Genomic DNA, 14,380 nt, shown 5'->3' on the forward strand with positions numbered 1-14,380 from the left:
CTAACACCCATGTCATTCTGGTCTTGGTCATGCTTTGCTCTAGGGAGAGGTTTAGTCAACGGATCTACCATATTTAGATCTGTGTGTACTTTGCAAATCTTTATGTCCCCTTCTTGGACATACTCTTGTGTGAGCTTGGCTCATGTGCATTGGCTATGGCACCCATGTTGTCACAATCGATAGCCAACGGGTCGAATGCACTAGAAACCACACCAATCTCAGTAATGAACTCCTTCATCCATACCGCTTCTTGTGAAGCCTCTGAAGCAGCTATGTATTCTGATTTAGTTGAAGATTTCGCCACAATGCTTTACTTGGCACTCCTCCAGCTCACTGTTGTACCATTCAAAATAACATAGGTATCCAAATTGTGACTTTGAGCCATCCGGATCGGTGTTCCAACTAGCATCGATGTAACTGGTTACAACGAGCTCTTCAGCACCCCATAAGTCAGAAACATATCCTTTGTCCTCTTCAAGTACTTCATGATATTCTTGACCGCTGTCCAGTGTTCCATTCTAGAATCACTTTGATATCTGTTGGTCAAACTAACATGTGCGATATTCGGTCTTGTAGGCAGCATGACATACATGATAGAGCCTATGTACGAGGTATAGGAGATTTTGTTCAACATTTCTCTTTCTTCTGTCGTAGCAGGATTTAAGTTTTACTCAAGGTCTTACCTAGCAACATGGGCAAGAATCATTTCTTGCTTTCATCCATTCTAAACTTTTTTAGAACTTTGTCCAGATATGTACTATATAAAAGGCCTATTAATCGTCTTGATATATCTCTATAAATCTTGATGCCTAATATGTATGCTGCTTCGGCAAGATCCTTCATTGAAAAACTATTATTTAAATAGCCTTTGCCACTTTGAAGAAATTTTATATCATTTCCAATCAACAATATATCATCTACATACAGTACCAGGAATGTTGCAGCTCACACGCCGTGTTAGGTCTCTCCCATACTTCGTTGGTGAGCCTCCTATAGATTCTGTAACCAAACAGTAACACCAGCGAAGATGTGTAGTTTTTTGCCGTTATTGTCGCCTCCCTAACTCGACCACGAGGTTGCCTGAATCTGTAGAAACAAATTAAAACTTTTGTTGTTATTGCTTGAGAAGTGGTCAAAGACTGCCGCGACTTGGCGGAACGGCCGCCTGCGCAGTAATCGTGATGATTGGACCTCCGGCCACAAGCCACGAGTAGGCCAGTTTCGCGCTTGCATCTCCGCTGAACCAGATGTGATTTGGGGATTTGCTGGATCTTCTACGACAATTCAAAAAACGCAAGGTCTAATGAACAAACTCGAGTGCTCTTCAGCCAGAATTGAAAACTAGCACTTCCTAGGCTAAAAACAAAGCTTGCCAGGTGGGAGACCGGAGACGGACCATAAGTTCTGTTCAATCTTGTCCCTTGGATCAGTTTGGACGCATGCAAGTGGTATGTAGAACTCTCGCTCCTTTATCAGGTGCAATACCAAGCAGGAGCCACCGGCAGGTAAGGGCGATGTGGTGCTGGCAAAATCTGAGAGGCCATTTCTTTTTTCTTTTGAGCAATGAGGAAGAAACAATATAAATACTTCCGTTGTTGTTTTTTTTTTTTTTAAGGATTCCGTTGTTGTTTTTCTCATTAGAATGCACATGAACACAAAGTTAAAATGCGAAGACGTAAAAAATACTTGCAATTTCACAAGTGCCGTGATACATACATAAAATGTTGAAATGCACGTGATGGTAACGAAGAAATGTCCATTGCAAATGCGCACATAGATAAACTAAAGGAAGTTCATAGAAACATTAAGCCAATTAATCAAATCAGGAACTGACAAAACATGATGGGCATCAGCGACAGAGAAAACAGTTAACTGAAGCTTATTAGAACTAAACCAATTTATATTATACAAATGCTTGAAAGTGTTGCATTTTTCTTCCAATCAAGTACCCCAAATGTATTCCCACAAAATGCAGCATCCCGCAGAGCACAAATAAAACTGGAGAAAAGCACACCAAACTCACCCACAAAATGAAATCATGACAAGTTCTCATTAAATCATGACGAGTTCTCATAGTATAACAAAAGCACATCTGTCTGGATTGGACACTGTCTGCATGTCGTACTCAACATTTTATTGTTGTGACCTGATGACTCCAGATATATACATCAGACACAATACGTTAATGGCTCATGCAGATCACAGGAAACGACCCATCCAGGTAGAGAAGCGGGACCATGCCAGGTCAATGGCTCCCTGATTTTCATCATTCAAACCCATGCCTTTTCTTCTCTCGAGGGCCTCAGGCGATGCGTTCATAAAGGCATGGGAGCATCCAGGGTATATGTGGACTTCATGTGATACCCCAGCAGACTTGAGCTTCTCCTCTAATGACTTGGCTGCCTGAAACATCACATAGCAATGTTATATATTTTTATTTTACTCCCCCCGTACAGTTTTATAAGATGTTTAAGCCATTTTACAGGATCACTCGCTTTTTGTTTGTATCTAGTATATTTTTAATATGCAGATTCACCTCTTTTGTTTTGTATCTAGTCTACTTTGAAAGTGTCTAAAACGTCTTATATTGGTGAAGGAAGGGAGTAGAAAGTAGCAATGAGCAAAAAGGGAAATCATCTTTCGCTCATAGGTGTAGATGCACCCGTTGTCTAAAAATTATATTTCAAAATGTCTAAAAATCCCAAAAAGAAATTCTGGGTGTACACCTTGACATTCTATGTTCACACACTAAGTTTCGCAAAGAAATGACGTTTTTTATGAGCTGTGTAAAAAAGAAAATTTTCAGTGATTCAAAATAGCTTTTTACGTGACATGTTTTTATCTTTTTTACGTAGGCCACACAAAATGTCTTTTTTCCACAAACTTTTGTGAGTGAACATACAATGTTCAAATGTACATCCGGGATTTTCTTCATAATTTTTCAACATTTTAGAATAAACTTAAAATGTATTTTTCTTACTAGGTGCATTTAGACCTATGAGCCAAAACACCATGTCAGCAAAATCATAAAGGTAAAGTTCTTACAGTCACATCTGCAAACCCAACAAAACTGTCAAGCTCCCCAAAATGAGCCTGGATAGGAGCCTGCGCCTTGGAAGGATCAGCAAGCTCTGAAGATGGCGTCCCATAGAAAGCAACAACAGCATCAACCTCTGGGACCAAAACTCCACTTGCAATTGCCAAAGCACCCCCCATGCAGTAACCAGTAACACCAACCTAAATATAATAAACAAAAGGTAGATGGCACAAAATAAGTTACCATAAAGCAAAGCATTACAATCTGCACTGTTTCCTGCTAATTAACTGGGCACCTTCTTCTTAGTCAATGAAACAGCCAAAGCTTTTGCTTGATCAGTTAAAAAGAAAAAAATGTTATTAGGCGCAGGTTACTTATCTAGTTGATGCCTTTTCAATGAAAACTGCCGTTGGTGACTTGCAATCTGATTATCTTCGGAAGATGAGAACTTAAATATATAGCTATTAGGCACAGGTTACTTATCTAGTTAACCACAAAGTCGTGCAGCAAGATTTGTGCAAACAAAGAAACACAACATATATACCTACAGACATAGCAGATTTGTGCAAACAAAGAAAAACAATATATACCTACAGACATACCAAAGTCGTGCAGCAAGATTTGTGCAAACAAAGAAACACAATATGTTAAACACAGTGTGACTTGCATTTTCATAAAGCTATTGTTATTAATGATTTGATCGTACACATTGGTGTTCAATACCATAAGAGACGTAATCAACATATGGATCCTTTCAGAAGGGCAACTTAGTCCTAGTTGATTTGCAGTAGGATCAGATGGCAAATAGGCAAAAGACACAATTTCTACCTCTAGTACTAACCAAAATGATTTTAGTGCCAACCAATAATAGAATTTGAGTAAGGAAAACATAGGAGGGAACTGTTGAAAGACAAACAAAGATTTTTTTTTTAAAGTAAAAAACTACCTTGGATGATCCATTTTCCTTGAGCCATTTAACTGAAGCCTGAATATCTTTTATTGCACCCTGCCAGTCTAGACCATCCATCAGATGTTGAGCTTCAGCTACCTCCAAAGCAACCTTCCCACGGTATAAACTGAAAAAATAAAGAAAGATGAAAAGGAAGAAAGAATTTCACTGAGCGGTAATTTTCTGAGAAAGCATTGCCACTTTATGAAGCATCTGCTTCATGATATTTTATCCTGAACAAATGGTGCAAAGAAAAACAAAATAATATCATCATACTCTGGAATAAGTGCTCTATATCCATCACCAATTTGTGAAATATGGATGGCATGATTCTTGACCTCATAATCAACCCCCCACCACTCTTGCAGAACTACAACTCCAGGAGCATTTTCTTTGCCAACAACATACGCATCGAAGGTCTGAAGATAGACAGCATCATATCAGTTTATGTGTGAGGATGTAAGATATAGAGCCAAAGCACAAAGGTTATGTCAGTACTAGTTAACGTTGTAGTACATGATTATCAGGACGCCTGTGAAGGTTGTAATACATATTGACTGAAATTTCTAGAGTCCCATTAGCTACTGGAAGTTGGTTTGGATGAAATTCTACTATTCTAGAGCATCACATCCAAAAAAAAAAGTCCAGTGGTTAGTTGCATAATTTAGGGCATCTACTTCAAGATAAGATACTGCATATTCTACTATTACTTCCATCCATAAAAGGATTGTCGAAAGTTTGTCTAAATTCAGATGTATCTAGACACTTTTTAGTGTATAGACACATCCAAATTTAGACAAACCTTCGAGATCCCATCCTTTTATGGATGGAGGTAGTACAATTTCACACGGCTAAAAAAAACTAAAATTGGGTAGTAATAAACCAAATACACACAGAAGGCGCAAATAGGATGATAAATGCTAAATAGCGATGGCAAAACTTGTGGCACAGTGAAGTCATACTATCCCAGATCCTAATAATTTTGATTAACGAACCAAATCCTATGTTTAGAGTATATACAAGCGTAGGAATCACTGGATGGAGCAAACTCTACAGTTGGGCAAACCCATAATCGTCACGAAATGCGATTCGATAACTCCCCTCCTCCGTGACCGAGTAAGTCGAACGGCTCAGCGGGCTGTGGCTCAAACAAACAAGAGAATAAGTGAGGATGGAGGGACGGAGGAGTGGTCACCGTGTCCTCGCGCTGGATCTGGATCTTCTGGAACTGGCTGGCGGCGTCGGCGGCCATGGCGGCTCGGACCTGGAAAAGGGAGGAAAGCACGGGATTACGGCGGAGGGGCGGAGAGGGGGTCAAGAGGAAGGAGGAGCGTCGGAGCAGCAGATGCGCTGTGCCTGTGCCCATCGCCACGACACTAGCGTTTTCTAGGCGAGTGAGTCACCACCTGGCCCTGGGGTTGGTGTCCTGTTCCTGAATGGTGATCACATAGCGGGCTAAGATCGACCCAGCCCATATGAGGTCCATCCAGGCCCAGTTTGGCTGGAGTGATACATCATGCATGCACCTTTAGGGCATCTTCAACGCCACCACGCGGGTCCAAAATGCGTTAGGAACCAGATCCAGCGGCCTGACGCATAGTAATTGGTTCCGCGGATACGCAAACACTGCGTATATTTGCGTCTGGAATGCGTCGCAGCGGATGCTGCGCGGACACGCCATGTGACTGCTCGCTTTTTTCACCAGGCCCGACAGGCAGCGATTCATAGGGCTGTATCAGACCATCGCTTCCGCGGCCGCCGCTTCGGCAGTCATCGCTTCCGCGTCTGCGCTGCAGCTTCGCCATCAATGCTGCGGTGCCTCTTCTGCACGCACACTGGCGGACGGCGGCTGGGCTTCTACGGTGTCATCAATGGAATCGTGTCCCGCACGTGTCCTGCCTTTAAAGTCGATCGGCATCGTCCCTACCATTGCCCACACCACCGACACCTCCACTCCCAACCCTCATCGTCGCACGCCACCGCATAATCATGGGAAAGAAGAAGCGCGACTCTGAGGCATCCGGTAGCGGCACTAAGTGAAGGAGATATGCCCTAGAGGCAATAATAAAGTGGTTATTATTTATATCTTTATGTTTATGATAAATGTTTATATATCATGCTATAATTGTATTAACCGAAACATTAGTACATGTGTGATATGTAGACAACAAGAAGTCCCTAGTATGCCTCTTAAACTAGCTTGTTGATTAATGGATGATTAGTTTCATAATCATGAACATTGGATGTTATTAATAACAAGGTTATATCATTATGAATGATGTAATGGACACACCTAATTAAGCGTAGCATAAGATCTCGTCATTAAGTTATTTGCTATAAGCTTTCGATACATAGTTACCTAGTCCTTATGACCATGAGATCATGTAAATCACTTATACCGGAAAGGTACTTTGATTACACCAAACACCACTGCGTAAATGGGTGGCTATAAAGGTGGGATTAAGTATCCGGAAAGTATGAGTTGAGGCATATGGATCAACAGTGGGATTTGTCCATCCCGATGACGGATAGATATACTCTGGGCCCTCTCGGTGGAATGTCGTCTAATGTCTTGCAAGCATATGAATGAGTTCATAAGAGACCACATACCACGGTACGAGTAAAGAGTACTTGTCAGGAGACGAGGTTGAACAAGGTATAGAGTGATACCGAAGATCAAACCTCGGACAAGTAAAATATCGCGTGACAAAGGGAATTGGTATCGTATGTGAATGGTTCATTCGATCACTAAAGTCATCGTTGAATATGTGGGAGCCATTATGGATCTCCAGATCCCGCTATTGGTTATTGGTCGGAGTGAGTACTCAACCATGTCCGCATAGTTCACGAACCGTAGGGTGACACACTTAAAGTTGGATGTTGAAATGGTAGTACTTGAATATGGAATGGAGTTCGAATATTTGTTCGGAGTCCCGGATGAGATCCCGGACATCACGAGGAGTTCCGGAATGGTCCGGAGAATAAGATTCATATATAGGATGTCATTTTATGTGAATTAAAATGTCGCGGAAGGTTCTATGGAAGGTTCTAGAAGGTTCTAGAAAAGTCCGGAAAAAACCACCAAGGAAGGTGGAGTCCACATGGGACTTCACCTCCATGGCCGGCCAACCCTAGTGGGGGAGGAGTCCCAAGTGGACTCCCCCTTAGGGGGCCGGCCACCCCCCCCCCCCCCATATGGGAGGTGGAACTCCCACCTCTAGTGGGAGTCCTAGCTTGGCTAGGTTTCCCCTCCATATAGAAGGTTTTTGGTTCGGGTCTTATTCGAAGACTTGGAGACCAACTCTTGGGGTTCCACCTATATAATGAGGGGCATAGGGGAGGGGGCCGGCCACCACAAAGCCACAAGTTGGCCGCACCCCCTTGAGGCCGGCCACCCCCTCCCAAACCCTAGCCGCCCCCCTCTCCTCCATATCTCCCGCGTAGCTTTAGCGAAGCTCCGCCGGAGTTCTCCACCGACACCAAGCCGTCGTGCTGTCGGATTCAAGAGGAGCTACTACTTCCGCTGCCCGCTGGAACGGGGAGATGGACGTCGTCTTCATCAACAACCGAACGTGTGACCGAGTACGGAGGTGCTGCTCGTTCGTGGCGCCGGAACCGATCGTGATCAAGATCTTCTACGCGCTTTTGCAAGCGGCAAGTGAACGTCTACCGCAGCAACAAGAGTCTTATCTTGTAGGCTTTGGAATCTCTTCAAGGGTGAGACTCGATCCCCCCCTCGTTGCTACCGTCTTCTAGATTGCATCTTGGCTTGGATTGCGTGTTCGCGGTAGGAAATTTTTTATTTTCTATGCAACATTATCCTACACTAAGAAGGCGGAGCGGGCGAACAGGGTGCCGCTGCACGTCGAGGTGGGGCAACTCATGCACCAGAGCTGGACGTCATGCGAAGACTGGCGGGACGTGCACCTACTTGGCGGCGGCTGGCGGCTCAGCCACCTCCAGGTACATGTCTCGCTCATGCCTCTGCGCGAGCCAGACAGGAGCACCGAGATCAGGCGCAGGCGACGGTACCTACTGATACGTAGTAAACGTATCTATAATTTTTTATTCTACATGCTTGTTTTACACCAATTACTATATGTTTTGTTTATACTTCGTGGCACTTTTCTGCATTTTCTGGAACTAACCTATTGACAAGATGTCACAGTGCCAGTTTCCTGTTTTCTGTTGTTTTGTATTTAGAAAAGTTGTACAGGAAATATTCTCGAAATTAGACGAAACAAAAGCCGTAGATCTTATTTTTTTCGTAACGAAGACGAAGTCCAGAGGAGAGACGAGGAGGTGCCACAGGGCGGCCAGACCAGACCTAGGCGCGGCCCAGGCCCTGGCCGCGCCTAGGGGTTGTCTGGGGCCCCTGGCCTCCAGCGACTTCTCCCTTCCGCCTATAAGAAGACTCCCGATGCGTGAACCCAAAAAAAATCAGGCTCTGCCCACGAAAAGTTTCGTAGCTCCACCGTTGTCGCAGATAAGTTTCGGGGGACATAAATCTCTGTTCTGGCACCCTGCCGGTACGGGGAATTGCCCCCGGAGCCATCTCCCTCGACTCCACCGCAATCTCCATCGCTGTTGCTGATTCCCACGATGAGGAATGAGTAGTTCTCCCCCGAGGCTGAGGGCTTTACCGGTAGCTAAATGGTATCTATATCTCCATGTATGATCCTTATGTGATCATGAGCTTCGTAATCTAGTTGAATAAGTAGATGTTATTCTTCAACTATTGTGCTACTCAAGTGATTTTATTATGTGATCTCCGGGGACGCCTTGTCCCGCGCTGTGAAGGTGATATTGTGTACACCGTGTTTGTTTTTTAAGCTTAATCTACATAAATACTTTTGAACTGTGGTATCTAGTTAGTACCATCTTTGTATGCTCAAAGTGACGTGGGACGTCCATAGATTGGGAATGTAAACTTTAAGGAATGCTTATGCAGCCCTACGCAGTCAATTTATGTTTATTATCAAACCGGAGAGTGGTTCAGAGTAGCATAGTGAAGTGATAATATCTATTTATTCAATTATGGTATCATTGTTGAGAGTGTCCACTAGTGAAAAGTATGATCCCTGGCCTTGTTTCCAAGCATTGAAACACTATTTACAACCAGTTTTGCTACATGTTTGCTTGCTGCTATTTTTATTTTAGATTGCAATTACCACTCATAATCTTCCATATTACTTGTATTTCACTATCTCTTCGTCGAACTAGTGCACCTATACATCTGACAAGTGTATTGGGTGTGTCGGGTACACAAGAGACTTCTTGTATCGTAATTGCAGGGTTGCTTGAGAGGGATATCATTGACCTCTACCTCATTGAGATCGATAAACCTTGGGTGATCCCCTTAAGGGAAATTTGCTGCCGTTCTACAAATCTCTGCACTTGGAGGTCCGATACGTCTCCGACGTATCGATAATTTCTTATGTTCCATGCCACATTATTGATGTTATCTACATGTTTTATGCACACTTTATGTCATATTCGTGCATTTTCTGGAACTAACCTATTAACAAGATGCCGAAGTGCTAGTTGCTGTTTTCTGCTGTTTTTGGTTTCAGAAATCCTAGTAAGGAAATATTCTCGGAATTGGACGAAATCAACGCCCAGGGGCCTATTTTTCCACGAAGCTTCCAGAAGTCCGAAGACGAAACGAAGTGGGGCTACAGGGTGCCCAAACCCTAGGGCGGCGCGGCCCACCCCCTGGCCGCGCCGGCCTATGGTGAGGGGCCCTGTGCCCCTCCGACTTGCCCTTCCGCCTACTTAAAGCCTCCGTGACGAAACCCCCAGTACGGAGAGCCACGATACGGAAAACCTTCCAGAGACGCCGCCAACGCCGATCCCATCTCGGGGGATCCAGGAGATCGCCTCCGGCACCCTGCCGGAGAGGGGAATCATCTCCCGGAGGACTCTACACCGCCATGGTCGCCTCCGGAGTGATGAGTGAGTAGTCTACCCCTGGACTATGGGTCCATAGCAGTAGCTAGATGGTTGTCTTCTCCCCATTGTGCTATCATTGTCGGATCTTGTGAGCTGCCTAACATGATCAAGATCATCTATCTGTAATTCTATATGTTGCGTTTGTTGGGATCCGATGAATAGAGAATACTTGTTATGTTGATTATCAAAGTTATATCTACGTGTTGTTTATGATCTTGCATGCTTTCCGTTACTAGTAGATGCTCTGGCCAAGTAGATGCTTGTAACTCCAAGAGGGAGTACTTATGCTCGATAGTGGGTTCATGCCTGCATTGACACCTGGGACAGTGACAGAAAGTTCTAAGGTTGTGTTGTGCTGTTGCCACTAGGGATAAAACATTGATGCTATGTCTAAGTGAAAGTGCATGGAGCCCCCATGTGTGGTTTTGGTAATTAATGACAATCCCTATGGACTAATGTTTGCATTGAGTTATATTTGTAGGAGTTGTCCATAGGCAATTCTTGAACCATATGTTGGCTTCAAGGTTGCAATAAGAAGAAATTGATGAAGGATATCAAGTGTCAAGTATGTCTTGAAGATGAAGATGAAGTGAGCCCTCAAGCTACTTCAAGACATCAACATGATGAAGAATGAAGAAATGAAGTGCAAGTTCAAGATGAGCCATCTCGAAGAGATCCTTTGCTTGAGTCTTGCCATCCATATGGTGATCATGGATATGTGAAGATGCGCCGAAGAAGAAGCTCTCCCATGGTGGATTATGGGGGAGCAATCCACAAGACTTCGTCAAGCAAGCACAAGCAAGAAAGGCGTTCCATCTTGTTGAGGTCAAGATCGTCGTCATCGAGCTCAAGTGGAATGCGCAAGTATAAGGTTTGCTCTTGATAGGGTTTGTTTCTCACCGGTCTCATAGTGTAGTTGGAGACCGGTTTATAGTTTAGTTGCCGTACTATCAAGAGGGCTCTCGAGTGAGTAACTCGATCGTATCGTTCGGAGAGAGCTCAAACCTTTGCATCCTTGCATCATCTTTCTTGGTTGTTATTTGGACCTTATCCATGTGATGTTTTAGAGCTTGTGCTTATTCTCATGACAAGCTCTAGTTCATCGAAAACGGATTTCGCATAGATCACTTGTTGCGTTTTCGAGTTTGGTTCATCATCTTTCTTGGTTGTTATTTGGACCTTATCCATGTGATGTTTTAGAGCTTGTGCTTATTCTCATGACAAGCTCTAGTTCATCGAAAACGGATTTCGCATAGATCACTTGTTGCGTTTTCGAGTTTGGTTCATCATCTTTCTTGGTTTTATTTGGATCTTATCCATGTGATGTTTTAGAGCTTGTGCTTATTCTCATGACAAGCTCTAGTTCATTGAGAATGGTTTTTCCATGGGCAACTTGTTGCATTTTCAAGATTGGAGGTTTTACCGGTATGTCTTTTTGAGATAGGTCAAACCTTTCTTCATTTGTTTCTATCCTCCTTTGCTGGACTATGATGTTTCTATGCATATTGTTGTAGAGCTCGTTGTTGTGATTTCAACGAGCCCAAGATCATCGAAATCGGAGTCCGGATGCAAAAGTTATGCCCGTTTTAGTTTTGGTGTTTCTAGTTTTCTTAGGCCGGATATTTTGGAAATATCCGGGCCGGATATCCGGCCGGATATTTCGGAAATATCCGGCCCCCGAAATCGTCTAAGGACCGGAAGAAAAGCAGCTCTGGATAGGGGCCGGATTTTTGGCCGGATTTTGTCCAGGTTTTGTCCCTGAGGCCGGATTATCCGGCCCCGGATAATCCGGCCCCAACTTGGGCCGGAATATCCGCCCGTTTTTGCCCAAACGGCTCGATTTTCTTGGGGGTATAAATACCCCCTTCTTCCTCCTTGGGCTGTGCTTCTCTCACTCTCTCTCTCCTCCATTGTTGAACTAGAGAAGCTTGCACTATCTCTCAATCCCTCCATGATTCTTGCCCCCATTTGAGGGAAAAGAGAGAGGAGATCTAGATCTACTTTTCTACCAATCAAATCCATCTCTTTGTGAGTGGAATCCTCTAGATCTTGATCTTGGTGTTCTTTGTGAATTCCTTTGTTCTTCCTCTCTTATTCCCCCAATAGCTTTTGTAGCTTTGTTGGAATTTGAGAGAGAAGGACTTGAGCATCTTTGTGGTGTTCTTGCCATTGCATTTGGTGCATCGGTTTGAGTTCTCCACGGTGATTCGTGGAGGTGAAAGCAAGGAAGTTGTTACTCTTGGGTTCTTGGAACCCTAGACGGATTCTAGGCCTTTGTGGCGATTTGTTGGGAGCCTCCAATTAAGTTGTGGATGTGTGCCCCAATCTTTGTGTAAGGCCCGGTTTCCGCCTCGAAGGAAATCCCTTAGTGGAACCGTGACCTAGGCCTTTGTGGCGAGGGTCACCGGAGATTTAGGTGAGGCGCCTTCGTGGCGTTCGGTGTGTGGTGTGAGTACCGCATCTTGGGGTGAGGCCTTTGTGGCGTTGGTGTGCATCGAGCAACCACACCTCAAGGTGAGCCTCTTGTGGCGTTCGGGAGCACTAAGCAACCGCACCTCTCCACCAGGAGATTAGCACTCGCAAGAGTGTGAACTCCGGGATAAATCATCGTCTCCCGCGTGCCTCGGTTATCTCTATACCCGAGCTCTTTACTTATGCACCTTACCTTGTGATAGCCATCGTGCTTGAAGTTATATATATCTTGCTATCACATACTTGCTTGTATTGCTTAGCATAAGTTGTTGGTGCACATAGGTGAACTCTTGCTTAGAATAAGTTGTTGGTGCACATAGGTGAACCATAGTATATATGCTTTGGGCTTGACAAAGTAAACGCTAGTTTTATTCCGCATTTGTTAAGCCCATCTCGTAAAAGTTTTAAATCGCCTATTCACCCCCCCTCTAGGCGACATCCGTGTCCTTTCAATTGGTATCAGAGCAAGGTCTCTCATTCTTAGGCTTCACCGCCTTGAGAGTAAAGATGTCGGTTAGGGGATTAGATCACAATAACTTGTTTATATTTGATGGCACAAATTATGATCTATGGAAAATTTATGTGCTTAATATTTTGCGGGGTATTTCCCCGAACATGGAGCGATTTCTTGACATGGGTTTTTCTTCTCCTAAGGATCCCCAAAATTTATCTTATGAGGAGAAGAAAAACTCTTGTCTCGATGCTCTTGCTTCTCATGTGTTTTCCATTGTTGTGAGCAATGTAGTTACTTCTTCAATCATGCCTTTTGGGAGCGCTCATGAATTATGGACAAAGCTTCGAGATAAATATGATGTGTCCAATATCATTGAGGATGATTGTATTGCTTCCACTTCCGGCCGTGATGAGTTCTCATCTTCATCCACTTCACCAAAGTGTTTCAAGACACAAGGTAATGATATGGTGAGTGGTGATGGAAATTGCAATGTTGGTATTGAGCTTACTATTGATGATCCTTCATCTATATCTCATTGCAATGGTTCATCTTTGGACTTAAACACATCTAGCACTAGAAATGATTTACATGCTTGTGTTGATAGTCCTTGCATATCATGTGTAAGTTGCTTGAAAAAATCTAATGATGATATGCTTGCATTGTCTTGTGGCCATGATAAAAATGATTCTATTTCCTCTAGTTGTTGTGTGTCTAACAATGTAGAGGAAACCAAAGATTCTATTGGTCAAGACAAGATCTTGAAAGGAGCCTCAAGTAACTCCTCATCTTTATTTCACGGTCCTCATATATGCCTTATGGCCAAGGGTTCCACGGTACCTCCTACCATGGAACCTAATATGTCTCGTGGTGATAAGAATGAGGATGAATATGAAGAAGAGGATTGGGTTGTCTCTCTACGCGATAAAGGTGAGAGTGTATTCAAGGTTCTTTACAAAGATAAAATTGCTAGCTCTCACTTCTTTGAAATCTTGACTACCGCTATTGAGAGCCAAAAACTTATTTGGATGCATGAGAACACCATTGATAAAAAGGGTGCTCTTGAACGAGAGTATGCCGATGATGTAGCATCTTTAAAGAATGATCTTGAAGAAGAACAAGAGACCGTAGCCTCTCTTGAGGAGCAACTTCAAACCCTTGAGGTGTCTCAAAATGAAATATTTGCTAAACTCACTAAAGAAAGAGACCATGCTAAAGCTAAATTAAAATTGCTTAAAAATGAAAAGTTCAAAGTTGGTGTTGGCCATGATAAACTTGTTAAGGATCTAGATGATCTAGACAAGGCCCACAAGGCCTTGGAGAGCGAACACTCTATCCTCACCAAGTCATATGAGCAACTACAAGCTTCATATTTAAAAGAGCATGCTATGTTACCTTCTCTTCTTAATATGTCTTGTGATGATGCTTGTGCTACTAACTCTACTTCTTGTGAAGCATCTATCTTGAAGGAGAATGTTGAGCTAAGGGCTCAACTTGAATTGCTAACTAGCAATTATGG

The 14,380-nt window shown here is 43.5% G+C and overlaps 1 protein-coding gene across 1 annotated transcript; it reads right to left on the reverse strand.

Moving 5' to 3' along the window:
- Nucleotides 1-2,031: 2,031 nt before the first annotated feature.
- Nucleotides 2,032-5,347, reverse strand: LOC127333628 (uncharacterized). Its single transcript, XM_051360021.2, has 5 exons — nucleotides 5,182-5,347; nucleotides 4,263-4,405; nucleotides 3,984-4,113; nucleotides 3,046-3,237; nucleotides 2,032-2,403 (listed from the first exon to the last, which is right to left on the reverse strand). Exons 1-5 carry the CDS (start codon nucleotides 5,236-5,238, stop codon nucleotides 2,200-2,202), a joined length of 726 nt encoding a protein of 241 aa, XP_051215981.1. The 5' UTR covers nucleotides 5,239-5,347; the 3' UTR covers nucleotides 2,032-2,199.
- Between the last annotated feature and the right edge of the window lie 9,033 nt (nucleotides 5,348-14,380).

The sequence above is a fragment of the Lolium perenne genome, chromosome 2 (assembly GCF_019359855.2).
Source record: "Lolium perenne isolate Kyuss_39 chromosome 2, Kyuss_2.0, whole genome shotgun sequence".
NCBI lineage: Eukaryota > Viridiplantae > Streptophyta > Magnoliopsida > Poales > Poaceae > Lolium > Lolium perenne.

What these genes read in the sequence shown, in the direction of transcription:
- LOC127333628 (XM_051360021.2), bottom strand. Translation starts at nt 5,238, where the DNA reads ATGGCCGCCGACGCCGCCAGCCAGTTCCAGAAGATCCAGATCCAGCGC. An exon ending in TATAGAGCACTTATTCCAGA is followed by an intron (nt 4,114 to 4,262) that starts GTATGATGATAT and finishes TTATTTTTTCAG; the next exon opens with TTTATACCGTGGGAAGGTTG. An exon ending in AGGAAAATGGATCATCCAAG is followed by an intron (nt 3,238 to 3,983) that starts GTAGTTTTTTAC and finishes TATTATATTTAG; the next exon opens with GTTGGTGTTACTGGTTACTG.